Raw genomic sequence first — 15,920 nt, 5'->3', positions numbered from 1 at the left:
ACGGGATCACTTTGAGGCTTCTTGGTGAAACTTAGTCAGGAGAAGCTTTACTTGTCACTTTTGTTGGGGCCACCTTGGAACAATGATAACCCTGAGAGTCTTGGTATTCATTATTGTGTCTAGTACATTACAGGCCTCAAGAACCTGAAAAGACGAAAGGTGTAAGTTTTCAGGTTACTACAAAAGTTTTTCATAACTCAACATTCTAGGCTCTGGTCAATTTCCTGTCTGACCACTGTGAGCTAATCTATTTGAGGGGCACTTGGATCATCTGCCCTCAGCTTGTCATTAGATTTAATAAGAATAAAAGGTGTATATCCATGAAACAAAGATTCTTTGAAGTTTTTATTGTGGTTACACTAATTTTGTTTATACATTGTAAGTAATATTCATTTATGCAGTACTTGCTCGTTGATGTTCTAAGTCTGTCTTGCTGCACATAAAGAATTTGACACAGAATTAAGAGCAAATCATTGGTTAATTCCTTAAAAGTTAAAAAATTAACTCCTTTTCTTCCTGTTCATAAATGTTATAATATTACAAGTACTCTTATTACAGGATACAGACATGCTATACCTATCTGGATGCCTTGAACCGGATTGTGTTCTAGTCCTTCACACACTTCCTGGAAGAAAAGCTCCAGTACACAAATCTGTAATGTTTACTCCAAAACATGAAGCTAGTCAGGAGTTATGGGATGGCCCACGAACAGGCCCATCAGATGCTCCCAGTGTATGGGGAGTTGATGCTGGCTTGCCACTTAATGAACTAACCAGGTATCTAACCCTTCTTGAACGCGACTTACAAACTCCAACACTGTGGTACCATTACAATTCACTGCCAGATTCAAGTGCCAACCGCCAGCTACAAAGTTGGTTTAATGGTGGAAGACAGGGAGGAGTTTTGTCCCCAAAAGCAGATGTTCATGAACTTAGGCTTATTAAATCCCCTGCTGAAATGGATTTAATGAGACAAACTTGTAGAATAAGTGCTGAATCTATTGCTGCAACAATGAAAGCCACCACTGCACCAGTTCTGGAGCACCAACTTTTTGCTATGGTTGACTACCAGAGTAGGATGAGAGGTGGCGATCACTTGGCATATCCTCCCGTTGTAGCAGGTGGATCAAGAGCTAATATAATACATTATATAAATAACAATCAGGTTATCAACCCAGGAGAGTTAGTGCTTATGGATGCAGGTAAGAAATCTTAATTTTTAAAAACAAATTTATTTTTCAGTTTAAAGTCACAGCTTCTAGTGTCCATTTTGTTTGTCATGAAATGTTCCTAGATGAAAAATTTTCCAAAAGGCCTAAATACCAAGATTATAGCTTTAGGATTTTTTTATGGAGTTAATTGTTTGGTGAATTTTGTCCGATTTCATCCCCAATAAACCCCTTGTTTTCCACCAGTCATAAAAATTGTTTTACCTTGCATTTTACTAGTAACTTCTTGTATAACGCTATTAAGTAATAATAAGAAACTAATGAAATAAAACCCTTTACAGTAAACTAATGTCTAGGAGCCTGGTGTGTGCCAGCACTAGCCTAGCTAGGCTGTTTTGTTATATTTTATCTGCTGTCATTGTTATAGTACAGTAAATTGTTGAATTTTCCTCAGATGTTCTCTGTTCATTTGTTGATAAGTCCAGTGTACCAGTTAAGAAAATCCTTCCCTTTCCTCTCTTGCTGTGTCTCTAGTTATATACTGGTACAGGTATTGTAAAAATTCATCTTTGTAATAGCATTGGTTTTGGAGTTTCAGATAAATAACAAATTTTCTAGTGGCCCTGCTGAAAAATGTACTTTTATGATGCTAAATCTGTGACTGCTTCACCATTCACCAGTTTTTACCCTTCAAAGATCATTTTACTCAGGAAAAACTGAAATATAATTTAGGTCTTTGATTATTTTCTGCTGAATATGTACTTTTTAAAAGTACTACTTATGGTTTTTAACCAGTGTCTTGCAGAAACTGTGGCATCCATGAAAAAATTAGAAACACCTTGTTTTTCTCATAAAGGTTTATCATGAATGAAAGCCATAGTGATGATCTAACTGGAGAGTTTCATTCAAGAGATTTTAAAAAGTAAAATTAAAGTAAGGTTTTTAGTATTTTAATGTTGCTGTAGGTCAAAGCATCAGAACAGTAGATTAGTGATCAGAAGGATTACAAGAGACCAGAGTTAACTAAATCATAGCATATAGTCATAGCATATCTGTTACAAGTTATTAAAATGATTAAGTACAGTACTTAAATTTATGTTGTATTGAGAAATGAAGGTGGATGGTGGCCAAGTGTTGTCATATGGGAGAAAGGTTATCATGAAATCTATCATCTGCAAAGTGAAAAGTTTATGACAGTGTGAAGACTAAAGTATATAAGCAATATGTAAAACTTTAATACTGTGTTAAAAGAAATGCCTTGATGTTTCAGGAAGTGAGTTCAGAGGATATAGTGGAGATGTTACTCGCACTTGGCCTGTTAGTGGAGAATTTACACCAGCACAGCGAGATGTGTATGAAGCTGTGTTAGAAGTTCAGCAGACAGTCATTGCTGCTTGTGTTCAGCGTCCCACACTAGATCAGCTGTTTTCCATAATGTGCAGCAAACTAGGGAAAGTTCTTCAGGAACTATGTATTTTACCTCTCAGTTATTCTGATAGTCATTTACTTCGAGTGAGTATGAGATATGTTTATTTCTTTTTAGGTCTAGTATTTGCAATTTTTATTTAATTCAGGTTCTGATTAGTACTGTCAGTTCATTTCACCATGAACTCATTACTTATCATTAGTCATTTTCTTGACCACAAAATTGTCTATGCTTCACTTGCCCTCAGAAAGAAAGAAAACTGCAATCATTTGGCAGTATTGTCCATGCTTGGATGGATCTCAAATTCTCAGTTAACTCCAAGTCCAAGTCTCATTATTCTTGTGTGTATGCAAGGTGGTAACAACTCTTGCGAAATCTTCAGATATTTTAACTAATAGATCTTTTTCTTTAGAGAATTTCCCATATTCATTTTACCCTGTCATCCATTTTTCACAAGATGTATGTTGCTATCATTTGCACATTAATCGTAAAGTAACAATCAACTATGTGGAGTGCATCTAGGTACTCAAAATAAAGTACTTCCAAGAAAGGTCCAATTGCACATGCTTATCCATATTCCCAGGTCCATGAGGAGAAACCATTTTCATTCCTCTGTGCACCTGTACTGTAAATGGATTCATTGCCATTTTCCTCACGACTTCTCAGTGTTTCAAAATATTTTGAGTACATTTTCATTCCACCCTCTTCATGCATGTTAAGTAACTGTAATTATTTGTGACTTTTCTCATTATGTTACTTCTTGACTGACAACTGGTGTGTTGCTACATTGTGACTGTAAATAATGCACAAATCTTCTGTTTTCCAGTTTTAGCAGTTTCCTCATTTAATTGTGTCATTTCAGCATTGAAATAATTTTCAGAATTAACCAGTTACTTTTAAAATATTTTTCTATTGCTCACTTAATATTATTTTGGGATTTTACTTGCCAAATGGGGGCTCATAAGGTAACTTTTTTACCATTGCTCTGTTTATATCAGTGTTCATTGTTTGCTAAGTAACGTTGCATAGGGACGTTACTTCCTGTTTACCCTTGCCCCATACACAGTTACTTTTGGTTCTACATTCTTTCTCATCTTATGTGATTTTGTTCATGCGTTTTAAATTGAGTAAAGGGCATTTATCATTCGTCTTGTAATTATGCCTCAATGTACTTGTGGGTAGAGGTGGGTCCTGAATCATGTTTATGTCATCCTTGGAGAAGGGCTCCCATTTGCGATGCCCATTTCCATTTTTCCTGAGATGTTTATCCCCTCCATCTTTCCTTCATAAGAACTTGGATGTTGTCTAATGAGTACCCCACTCTTGTTTTTCATTTTTCTTTTTTTTTTGGTGGGTCTCACCCCAATTAGTATAGCAAGGTGAAATGCCTCACCTGAAGTATGGACTTGGTTCTTATTAATGAATTAGAATTCAGAACTTGGCAGCCATAATTTTCTTGTGTTAAAACATAGTTAGTTAGTTATAAATGATTTGTTTAACCAGACCCCTGAGTTAAAACATAGTACGTAAAACGTTTATGTAGCACTAGAAGATTGTAAAATTGTTACTTTTTTCTTCTCAGTGTAATTAAAGGAATTTTAAACATCTAACTTACCTGGTAGTTATATATATAGCTTAAGTCCCTGACGTCACGGCAGAATTTCAAAAACTCGCGCAATCGCCGATCGGTAGTCAGGTGAACCACCTGTGCGCCCTCTACCCAGGTACCGAACCATTCCAACTATTCCTCAGATCTTCCTGCCGCTGTGTCGGTAACATCGATGGAATTTCGCTCGTAGCCTGTGTTTTTTTTCGCAACTTATTTTGGTGAAGTACACTTTGGCTTGGCTTTCGCTTGTTCGCTTGGATTTTCTTATAACATATCTGACTTCATCGAGTGTGAAAATGTGTGTGGGGATGCAAGCGGTTTGCTAAAGTCTCCTTGATCCCCACTTAGTATGTCTGAAGAACGGGAATGAAAGACCGGCTCAGAAGAGCCAAGAGTACTGTTTCTCACTCTTCTTGATATAACCAGGAATAGTTAATTCTTTTCCCCTTGCTAACTATCCTATTGATCCTTCTCCCGTAGTGGTAGTCTCTGAACCCCTACTGAAACAGGTAAGGACCCAATACTTAATGATTTGTTGGCTGCCGTTCAGCCCCTGGCCCAACAGGTAAAATCCCTCTCAGAAGACAGGGATAATATGTGATCGATAATAAGAGATCTAAAAAATACAAGTGTTAATATGTTGTTAGTGCAAGTGCAGTGGAGGGTGCGACCGCTCGGTCCTGTTGTGCTCATAGTCCTAGACCTCTTCCAAGCTCACCAACCCCTGTGAGAAGGAAAGTCGACAGACGAAGGGAGGCAAGAGGCTTTAGCTACCGAGCAGTCGTCCCCTCGAGCGCACCTGTTGACGTTTCCCAGACGCTCACCCTCGCCATAGGAAAGGCGAGGTTAAAGTGTTTTTTCGTCCATTGGTTGCTGTACGTCAACCGAGGAAGCTTTTGACCGATGTCGCACAGGCGGCCAGTTCTCAAGCAACCTCTAGGTTTGACAGGACAGCGTAAAGTTAGAAGTATGGACGCCAGGACGCCGAGTCGAGAAGCTGGACGCCAGGACGCCGAGCGTCGAAGCTGGACGCCAGAACGTCGAGCGCCGAGAAGTTGACGCCAGGACGCCAGGCGAGAAAGCTGGACGCCAGGACGTCAAGTGTCGAAGTTAGACGCCAGGACGTCAGGGCGTCATGAAGCTGGACGCCAAGACATTAAGCTTCAAGAAAATGGACGCCAACACGCCAGGCGCCAAGAGACTGATGCCAGGACGCCAGGCGTCAAGATGATATTTTGAAAGACGTCGCTACTTCCGTCTTCGGAAAATCGGAAGAAGAGAATGATAATATCTCGCATTCTCCTGTGAATCCTATTGTAGAGATTTCTGACGAAGACAATATAAAAGGCCATCAGCTTTTATCAGACTTGAAAAGGCTTATGAAGCTATTTTCGGAAATTTTTTCCAGAGAAATTTATCCTGACTGCTTCTTAGAATTTACTCTTGTGAAGGCGTCTAAGAGGGCAACATTTACGAAGAATGGATACTTTCGAAGGAGAAACAATGAAAGACAGCCTTTGTTTTTTTTTTTTTTCCTCCAACCAAACTAGCTCAAGGTCTAGTGTTTAGTATCAAACTGGAGGATCGTTCGCCTCGAAATACCTGCCCCTTCCCAGGAACCTTTCTCAATCTTGTTGACTCTTCTCGCCGAGTGGCCATGGGGAAAACGGTTGTTGGTCGATATCAGAATTGAACCACCCCTTCAAAAGAATTTGGAGATTTAGGAAGGAAGATGGAATTATTCAACACGACTGACACCAAGAACTCATATATCTGATGTCGTGTATGGATAAAGGACTCGGAGATAGTTCCAATGAATCAACTGCACCTTTCTCAGCAGGAATCCTGAAGAAAAGGGCCCATCTTTGCTCTTTCCTGGCTAATGGGGTCACGCCCAATCAAAATCAGAACTGATTTATACCCTTTTTTCCTCAGACATCTTCTCTCAAGATTTGGTAAAGAGGCCTTTTCATCTTTGGCCCAGAAAACCACGTAAGATTTAATATCTAAAACAGCAAGAAAAGTCCTACCTACGACTTTCATCGCTAAAAAGAGTAAGGCTGAGGTTCCTGTGTTTCAGGTATCTCAGCTCTTTCGTGGTCGGCCCTCCGATAGAGGTTCCTCTAGGGCGGGTAGATGAATGGCAAAGAGAAGAGGCTCTACACAGGGAAGAAGGAGGACCTGCTTTTCTTCTCCTGCAGACTGCGGTAGGAGCCAGACTGTCCAGCCTGAGTAGGCCCCCTCTGGTAACCAGACAATTCGACCTTTCTGCCAAATGCAACGACAGAACCAAGGCAAAGGTTTTACAGCAACAAGTGTCTATGATGTTGCAAAAGGAGACCAGACAGAGAGTTCAGGATCCGAATTCCCCAGGATTCTACATTCGGTTATTCCTGATCCCCAAATGCTTGGGGGGTTAGAGACCGGTGCTAGACGGATTGCACTCAACTTTTTTGTGCAATAAACAAAGGTCGCTATGGAAACGCATAAAATTGGTTCTAGCAGCAGTCAGACAGCATGACTGGATGGCCTCATTGGACCTCCAGAATGCGTGACACCACATCCCCATGCACCTGAACTCCAAGAATTTTCTGAAGTTCGTCCACGGGAAAGGTTTTCTAGTTTCGGTCTCTCTGTTTTCGGCCTAAACAGACAGGGCTGACGTCTGGCTCTGGAGCCGAGACCTCTCAAGAGTAAGTTACCCAATATTGAGGGACGTCATGATAAGACTTCATAGACTACAGATTGTAGCCACTGGAGCAGCCCGGAGCTCTTCCCTTCCAGCCCCAAGGGTAGCTCTCCTACTAAGAGCAAACGTAGACAGTTCTGTTCAGTTAGGATACCAGGCTGCAAGAGCGTGGCGGACACTGTGCTGCCTTCGGTGACATCCTCCTCTTCCTCCTTCTCGGATTGGTACTCGTCTGCTGAACCCCTCCACGGTCCATTATTGACGATGAGGAGGAAATAATTGCCGTAGCTGAGGCTTCCCCAGCCTGTCCCCAACAGCAGGAAGCCCCGCATATAGCTTTAATACAAAATATATAGCAGACTTTGTCTTCCCTGGTGCAAGAGTAACAACCAGGCAAAGAGAAGAAGGATATTAGACGTCCAACTAAAGCTTCTAGACGTCCAGAAGTTTTAAAACGCTGAACGTAGTGAATGAAACTCTAGACGCTGGATGCAGCGGCGTCAAGCATCTAGGAGTGAAACACCATGACGACAAGCGTCAATGAACCCAAGACGTTAAGCGTCAAGGCATTGGACGTCAGGACGTCAGGCTTCAAGATATTGGAAGCCAAGATGTGAGTTAGCTCAGGACGCAAGATGCACTGGCATCAAGCGCCTAACAAAGAATTAGGTCTACTGATAAACAGATAGAAATCTCAGCTTATCCCATCCCAAGAGGTTCTATACCTTAGGATGAAGATTCAGAGTCAGGATTTTCGGGCTTTTCCGTTTATTGCAAAGACAGGACAAGCTTTAAGAAAATTTCAGAACTTTATAAAGAGATAGTCATGCTTGGCAAAGGAATAGATGAGTCTGCTGGGAACCCTTTCCTCGCTGGAACGGTTTGTCTCATTTGAGAGGTTAATTCTATGCCCGTTACAGTTTCATCTAAATCGGAACTGGGACAAGGAAATAGAACTGAGACCAAGTGCATCCCCATTTCTGGAACCAATAAGACCGTATTTATAGTGGTGGAACGTCCCGTCAAGCTCCAGGAGGTCCCTTCTCTATATTAGAGAACCCAGACCTAGTGTTGTTATCCACGCGTCGGACTCAGTATGGGGAGCAACACGAGGGAAATAAAAAGTCTCGGGCTCCTGGACCAGAGAGCAGGAGAAGTTAAACATCAATTAGAAGGAACTAACTGCAATCCTTCTAGCTCTCAGGGAGTTTGAACACAGTGGGGAACAAGAGAGGTGCAGGTCAACACCGACAACACGGCAGCGTTGGCCTACATCAGCAAACAAACAAGGGGCACTCACTCCAGGTCTCTATACGAGACAACAAGAGAACCTCTTCTTTGGACAAAGGAGGAGAATGTAAAACTAGTAACCCACTCTATCCAAGGAGAAAAAATGTGAGGGCGGACATTCTGAGCAGGAAATAAAGTCCTCTCAACAGAAAGAACGCTGCTTCAGGACTTTGGGGACGTCCTTGCATAGATCTTTTGCCACAGCGCAAACGTAAGAGGCTGGAAACTTACTGTTCTCCAGTACCAGATCCCGAGGGCTATATACATAGACACGTTCCTGGTGGACTGGTCCAACTTGGACGTGTATGCATTTCCCTCTTTCAAGATAATACACAGGGTACTGAAAAAATTTGTGTCACATGAGAGGACCGGAATGACCCTTGTGGCCCCTTACTGAACGACAAGAGATTGGTTCATAGAGGTACTAGAATGGATGGTGGACATCCTGAGTAGCCTACCTCAGAGAGTAGATCTACTGAAACAACCCCACTTGGAAAAATATTACCAAAACCTACAAGCGCTACTAGTAACTGCCTTCGGACTATTGGAAAACTCACAAGAGCCAGAAGTTTTTCGAAGGAGACAGCTGGCGCTATCGCAAATCAAGGAGGTTATCCACCATTAAGGTATACCAATCCAAGTGGGAGGCATTTAGAGGATGATGCAAGGACAACCATGTGTCCTCTTCCAATATTTCTGTAACCCAAATTTGTATATAAAGAACTTCACCAGCATGGAACCTAGACGTGGTCCTGAGGTTCCTCATGGGGAGGAGGTTCGATCCCTTGCAGAGGATATCTTTCAGGACTCACCATCAAAACTATTTTCTTGGTCAGTTTGACCGCAGCGAAAGAGTTAGTGAGATACATGCTCAGCAAGAATATAGATTTTAGGCAAGGCAAGGCAATCTGCTCACTGCAACTAGGCTTCCTTGCAAAAAAATGAATACTCGTCACAACCCTGGCGCAGAACGTTCGAGATTCTGAACCTAACGGAAATAACAAGGGAGGAGAGAGAGAGAGTCTTATTCCCGGTAAGGGCTCTAAGGCTCTACCTGGATAGGCCAAAGGACTTAAGAAGGAATTCAGAAGGGCTTTGGTGCTCAGTCAAAAAGCTCTCTGTATAGATGTCGAAGAATGCTCTGTTTTATTTTATCAGACAGTTGATAAAAGAAGCACATATGGAATGTAGAGAGATGGACTACAAGATTCTGAAAGTACAGACGCACGAAGTCAGGGCAGTAGCAACCTCTGTAGCTCTTAAACAGAACAGGTCCCTGCAGAGTATCTTGGACACGACCTTCTGGAGAAGCAAGTTAGTATTTGCCTCTCACTATCTAAAACAAGTCCAGACATTATGCGAAGATTGCTATACGCTGTGCCCGTTTATAGCATCTAATTCAGTAATGGGAGAGGGGAATACCCTACAATCCCATAAACCAATACCCTTTTTTTCTTACCTTGGAATTGAGAATTTTTATGGTTGTTTGTGAAGACTGGACGCAGTCTTCCGCAATCATTGGGATGAAAGTTCCTTGGTAGAGCCCGAACAAGGGTATTGAGAGGAGGTCTAGTCACATAGAGGTTATACACCGGTTGACAGCCCCTAGAGATTTTCAGCCCCTGGGTGGATCGCTGGATCTCTTAAGGAATGCAGACATAATGAGAGGGGAGTTCATTGAAGTCAGCTTCCTTAATCCAATCCCATAAAACAATACCCTTTGTTCTTGCCTTGGAATGGTTGAAATTTGGTGGTTGTTTGTGAAGATTAAACGCAGTCTTCCACAATCATTGATTTTAGTCAGATGATCATTTTGTTCCTTGGTGGCGCCCGGAACAAGGGTACTATAGGTTATCTGTCACATAGAGGTTGGTACACCGGTTGGCAGCTCCTAGAGGTCTTCAGCCCCCTGAGTGGATCGCTGGACCTCTTAAGGAATGCAGACATAATGAGGCGGAGTTCATTGAACTCGGCTTCCTTAATCCAATTCCATAAAACAATACCCTTTGTTCTTACCTTGGAATGGTTGAAATTTTATGGTTGTTTGTGAAGATTGAACGCAGTCTTCCACAATCATCAATTTTAGTCAAATGATCATTTTTGTTCCTTGGTGGCGCCCGGAACAAGGGTATTATAGGTTGTTTGTCACATAGAGGTTGGTACACCGGTTGGCAGCTCCTAGAGGTCTTCAGCCCCCTGAGTGGATCGCTGGATCTCTTAAGGAAAGCAGACAAAATGAGGGAGTTCATTGAAGTCAGCTTCCTTAATCCAGGTAAGGACCTTAAGTTGGTTTATTAACCCTTAAGCAAATTCCAACGATGTTGGCTGTCTCTGACCCTCCACCAAAGGTGTCAATCAGCTATATATATAACTACCAGGTAAGTTAGATGTTTAAAAATGATATTTTCATAATAAAATAAATTTTTGAACATATACCTGGTAGTTATATATAATTAAATTCTCACCCTCCTCCCCTCTAGAGACTAGGGGCATGGAAGATCTGAGGAATAGTTGGAATGGTTCCAGGTACCTGGGTAGAGGGCGCACAGGTGGTTCACCTGACTACCGATCGGCGATTGCCGCGAGTTTTTGAAATTCTGCCGTGACGTCAGGGACTTAAGCTATATATATAACTACCAGGTAAGTATGTTCAAAAATTTATTTTATTATGAAAATATCATATTTATGTTCTTGTATATTATATTTTTCAGGCAGCGTATGGATTTTGTCCTCATCACGTAAGCCATTTTCTAGGTATGGATGTTCACGATACGCCTCTTATTCCAAGAAATCGGAAACTTGCTCCAGGAATGGTTATTACAGTTGAACCAGGTATGTTAGAATTGATTCATTTGATTTTTATATAAAGAAGTTGAGGTAATTTTAATAAGCTAAAAAGAACCTGAGCTATTTTTATGGGTTGTTTTGTTTGGTTTTGAACATGGAGTTCATTTTAGTTTGTAGTGAAATTTTTCAAGATGATGAGATAAAACCACTTTACTTAATCAACTGTATGATAAACAGAATAGGGATACCTGTACATCCTTTTAATTGGTTATCTGATGTTACTATTATTATTATTATTATAATTATTATTAAGGGAGTAGACCCTTTTTTAAACAGGTCTTATTAAAAAGGATGGCTGTATTATATGTGGAATTTATCTTATATAGTGTCTTTTCTATCCTCCCTTATGATTAAGCTTTTTCAGGCTCAGCGATGTTAGCCAGTAACTGGCTGATATTCATGTTGGAAAAGGATAGTGTGCGGATTATAGAAGTCTTTTATTAAAATATCCAATCAGAAATCGTTCGTCTGGGTTCAGGTTCTATTCTAGGTACTGTCGACATGTTTCACTGGACCAGCTCGTTGGTCATCCTCTGACGTGGTTGCAGAAGGTCTGAAGAAACCAGGTGCTCGGGTTGGTATTTATAGGGGCGGTCTTGATCGGTGCTGAATTATGATTGGCTGCCGGGCATGTACCCTCGGGAGGAGCCTTCTCATCAAGTCGATGTTCGGTTTTCGCCTTGCGTGCGGCGGCGTTGTAGTGCTGAGGATGAAGAGAAGAATTTCGATCCTCGGATGGCGAATTTTGATTTGCTCGTATGCTATGGGGATCGCTCGGTGCATGTCTCTGGCTGCCGTGGGGAGAGAAAGGTTTCTTGCGTAATGTTGAGTGTTGGTTTCTTTTCCCAATGTGCAATGCTTCCAAGAGGCGTGGCTGGTGGTCGGTAGTTCGGTCAATTGTTTCGATGTTCGTGATCATGTCTTTTTCTTGCTATTCTCTGGTTATGGACGGCCCTGGCATGATTAAAGATAGCCCCTCTTGGCCGTGGCAGGAAATCTTCTTGGAGAAACGCATTTGGTCATACTGATGTAAGAACCGAGGCATCCTCGGACGGGGCATAAATACCGGTATACCACGTGGTTTTCTTCAAAGGGTCCTGCTGAGGGGCTGGGTTATTAGCATAACCAGGCTGCCCGTCTTTCTGCTCTTGTAATAAATAACCAGATGTATATTTTTGTTGAGTCAACAGGGCTGACATTATTCTCGATGATGTTTTTGGCGCGTTCATCTTCTTTATATTTATGGTGAAATTGTCTTTGTGAAAGCTCTATCATTCAGGGGCATGGGCGAGGTTCTAGCGGGTACCATCTGATCGATGTTGCCTTGATAGATTCTTCTATATCCCGGTTTGTGTCCATTGTCGATGAGGGGTTTGGGCTACACATTCTATTTCTCTGTGGGTGTCGTTCAGGAGGAGCAGTGTGAGAGGGCCCTCCTGGCGTGGCGCTGATGGTGGAAATTGCCTCTCGGGGCACTCACTCGCTGCGCTTCATACATGCCCAGGTTCGTGCGTTTCGTGTAGACCCTTCGTCAGAAAGAGGCCTCTCTGTTCCCCAAGGGACGTCAAGGAAGGGGAGGCAGCGGTTTTGGCTCTGCTCGATCAGTGCCAATTCGCAAGAGGAGATCGAAAACCTGAGGCTTGCATTCCACAACCATAGCTGCCTCAGTTTCACGATCGAGCAGAGCCAAAACCGCTGCCTCAGTTTCACGATCGAGCAGAGCCAAAACCGCTGCCTCCCCTTCCTTGACGTCCTTGTGGAACAGAGAGGCCTCTTTCTCTACGAGGGTCTACACGTAAACGCACGAACCTGGGCATGTGTATGAACGGGGCAGTGAGTGCCCCGAGAGGTATAAGCGCTCCACCATCAGCGCCTACGTCAGGAGGGCCCTCTCACACTGCTCCTCCTGGAACAACACCCACGGAGAAATAGAATGTGTAGCCCAAACCTCGTCGACAATGGACACCCAAACCGGGATATAGAAGAATCTATCAAGTGAACATCGCAGATGGTACCGCTCAGAAAGGAGCCCGATGCCCTGAATGCATAGACTTTCTTCACAAAGGACAATTTCACCATAAATATAAAGAAGACGAATGCGCCCTCAAAACATCATCGAGAATAATGTCAGCCTGTTGACTCCAACAAAAATATACATCTGGTTATTTATTACAAGAGCAGAAAGACGAGCAGCCTGGTTATGCGTAATAACCCAGCCCCCTCAGCAGGACCCCTTGAAGAAAAACCAATGTGGTATACCGGTACTCATGCCCTGTCCTCGAGGATGCCCCCGGTTCTTACATCGTATGACCATCACATGCGTTTCTCCAAGAGGATTTCTGCCACGGCCAGAGGGGCTATCTTTAATCATGCCAGGACCGTCCATAACCAGAGAATAGCAGAAAAGACATAATCACGAACATCGAAAATAATTGACCGAACTATCGACCACCGCCGCCTACGCCCTTGGAAGCAGTGCACATTGGGAAAAAGAAACCAACACTCAACATTACACAAGAAACCTTTCTCCTCCCCACGGCAGCCAGGATACATGCACCGAGCAATCCCCATAGCGTACGAGCAAATCAAAATTCGGCATCCGAGGATCGAAATTCTTCTCTTCATCCTCAGCACTACAACGCCGCTCGCATGCAAGACGAAAACCGAACATCGACTTGGATGAGAAGGCTCCGCCCGAGGGTACATGCCCCGGGCAGCCAATCATAATTCAGCACCGCTCAAGACCGCCCCCCCCTATAAATACCAACCCGAGCACCTGGTTTCTTCAGACCTTCTGTAACCATGTCCAGAGGATGACCAACGAGCTGGTCGAAACATGTCGACAGTACCTAGAATAGAACCTGAACCCAGACGAACGATTTCTGATTGGATATTTTAATAAAAGACTTCCCTATATTCCACTCTATCCTTTTTCCAACATGAATATCGCCAGTTACTGACTAACATCGCTGAGCCTAAAAGCGAATCATAAGGAGGATAGAAAAGACACTATATAAGATAAATTCGCATAATACAGCCATCCTTTTCAATAAGACCTGTTATTATTATTATTATTATTATTATTATTGTTGTTGTTGTTGTTGTTGTTGTTGTTGTTGTTGTTGTTGTTGTTGTTGTTACTCTTCTCATTTATTACTCTTTTCATTTATTATCATTACTATACAATCATCAGGTTACAAACCATAACAAAAATGAAGTTAAGTTTTCATGAAAAAATTTGGCCTTGAGTAGTGTTTACATATATTGGATATGATGCCAAACATACAACCCTACATTTGGTTCCTAAGGGGTTAACTTACAGTCTTGTTCCATACTAAGTTCACTCTCAATTATCTTATTTTTTTTTACAGTTTACTTCATCAGTAATCATTTCTACATTGTATTAGTCTCTTTAGTACCTGTGAAACTACAGGATCTTTACTTTAACCTTGTGCATTATCCTTAGGAGTAATAAGTCTTTCTAAATCATATGATGATTGTAAGTAAAGAAAGAAGCGGGTCTGTGGTGAGATGGAGTGTTATGGTGTGAACCAGTATTAAATTTACTACAGAGTAAGTCCACTGTCTCATCTATTGCAGATATGATCCACTTAGCAATTGGTATTTTTTCTTTCAGGTATATATGTAAGTGAGAAGAATACCAGCGTACCAGGGAGATACTTAGGTATTGGAATAAGACTAGAGGATGATGTTCTGATAACTGAGAGTGGTGTTGAAGTGCTGAGCAACTCTTGTCCTAAACATCCTGATGAGATAGAGGCTATTGTTGGTGCTGACTACAAGTGAGAAATTACTGAACAATCAGTGGGTTCAGATTTCCCAGCATCAAATTGACTGTTCCTTGATTTTCTTATTCAGGCATTAATTTTATGTATTTTACTAGCAGGAAAAAGCTTTTTGAAATGTGAGTTTTCTTGTACGTTTCAAGCAGAACTGTGACTCTGTTGTATATGTTTAAATTTGTTGTTCATGCTGTTAATGTGGTACTGTATGGTATGACTAAATAATGTAAATGTTTTTGTAAAGATTAAATTCAACATGTATATACATTCTCAAACCTGAAAGTAATACTGTATATTGTACAAAATTCCCCAGAGTGAGAATCAAGCATCAAGCATCTTCCATATTTATTATTTTTTTTTACAAATAATTTTTTTTTACAAAATCTGTCACAAAGTTGTTTAGGGAAGGCCATAGCCTGACAGTTGTAAATTTTTTTATTACTGTACTGTATTTCTTTCATACTTATAATCATTGTCAAAGACTTTGTTGTTTTGATGACAAAATTATAGGATTGACATTTCATGTACTACATCTTCCATTTTCTCTTGAAGAGTCAGGCACTGTATGTGCTTTTAAACCAAGTTAGAACTCTTTTTAGCTATCCCAAAAAAATTCTACCAAGAAGGTTTAAATTGAATCTGAAGGTTCATGAATATGATACTAGTCTGACAATGTTATATTCTCTTGGATAGCAGAAGTCATTGCAGGGCAGCATCTAGTGTCAGTTTTGTTGACGTCACAGTGTGCAAAATGATAATGAATATTTTTTATATTAAAGAAAGGACTTTGCTCCATTGATGTACTTTATTAATTTCATTATTCATCCTTATATCAGGTGTTAGAGTTTGTAATATTGCTGTTGTCTTTTCTGTATCTTTGAACTACTTTTGAGTGTTTTGTTAAAACACATCTGTTTTACAGGATGCTGATAAAAATATTGAAACCAAATAGGGAACAAATGAGATACTGTCTATCATAGATTTGTGACAGGAAGAAAATTAGTTCAGAATGAATATTTTAATTAGATATATAAACCATTTGAAGATTTTTATGAAACAATTAACTTGGGAAACTAAATCAAAATTCA

At 41.3% G+C, this 15,920-nt stretch overlaps 1 protein-coding gene across 3 annotated transcripts in view; it reads left to right on the top strand.

Annotated features, from left to right (window-relative positions):
• LOC136837482 (xaa-Pro aminopeptidase 3) overlaps window positions 1-15,636 on the top strand; it is a 50,715-nt gene extending 35,079 nt beyond the window's left edge. For all 3 annotated transcript variants that reach the window (XM_067102273.1, XM_067102272.1, XM_067102274.1), the window contains 4 exons: window positions 559-1,201; window positions 2,439-2,680; window positions 10,894-11,014; window positions 14,667-15,636. In XM_067102273.1, the coding sequence (XP_066958374.1) occupies window positions 559-1,201; window positions 2,439-2,680; window positions 10,894-11,014; window positions 14,667-14,836 (1,176 nt within the window). In that variant the 3' untranslated portion in view covers window positions 14,837-15,636. The remainder of the gene's footprint in view (window positions 1-558; window positions 1,202-2,438; window positions 2,681-10,893; window positions 11,015-14,666) is intronic.
• Window positions 15,637-15,920: the final 284 nt, after the last annotated feature.

Source organism: Macrobrachium rosenbergii, chromosome 59 (assembly GCF_040412425.1).
Source record: "Macrobrachium rosenbergii isolate ZJJX-2024 chromosome 59, ASM4041242v1, whole genome shotgun sequence".
Lineage (NCBI taxonomy): Eukaryota > Metazoa > Arthropoda > Malacostraca > Decapoda > Palaemonidae > Macrobrachium > Macrobrachium rosenbergii.
The sequence above is the reverse complement of the archived record's forward strand: the minus strand, read 5'-3'. Positions and strand labels throughout refer to the sequence as shown.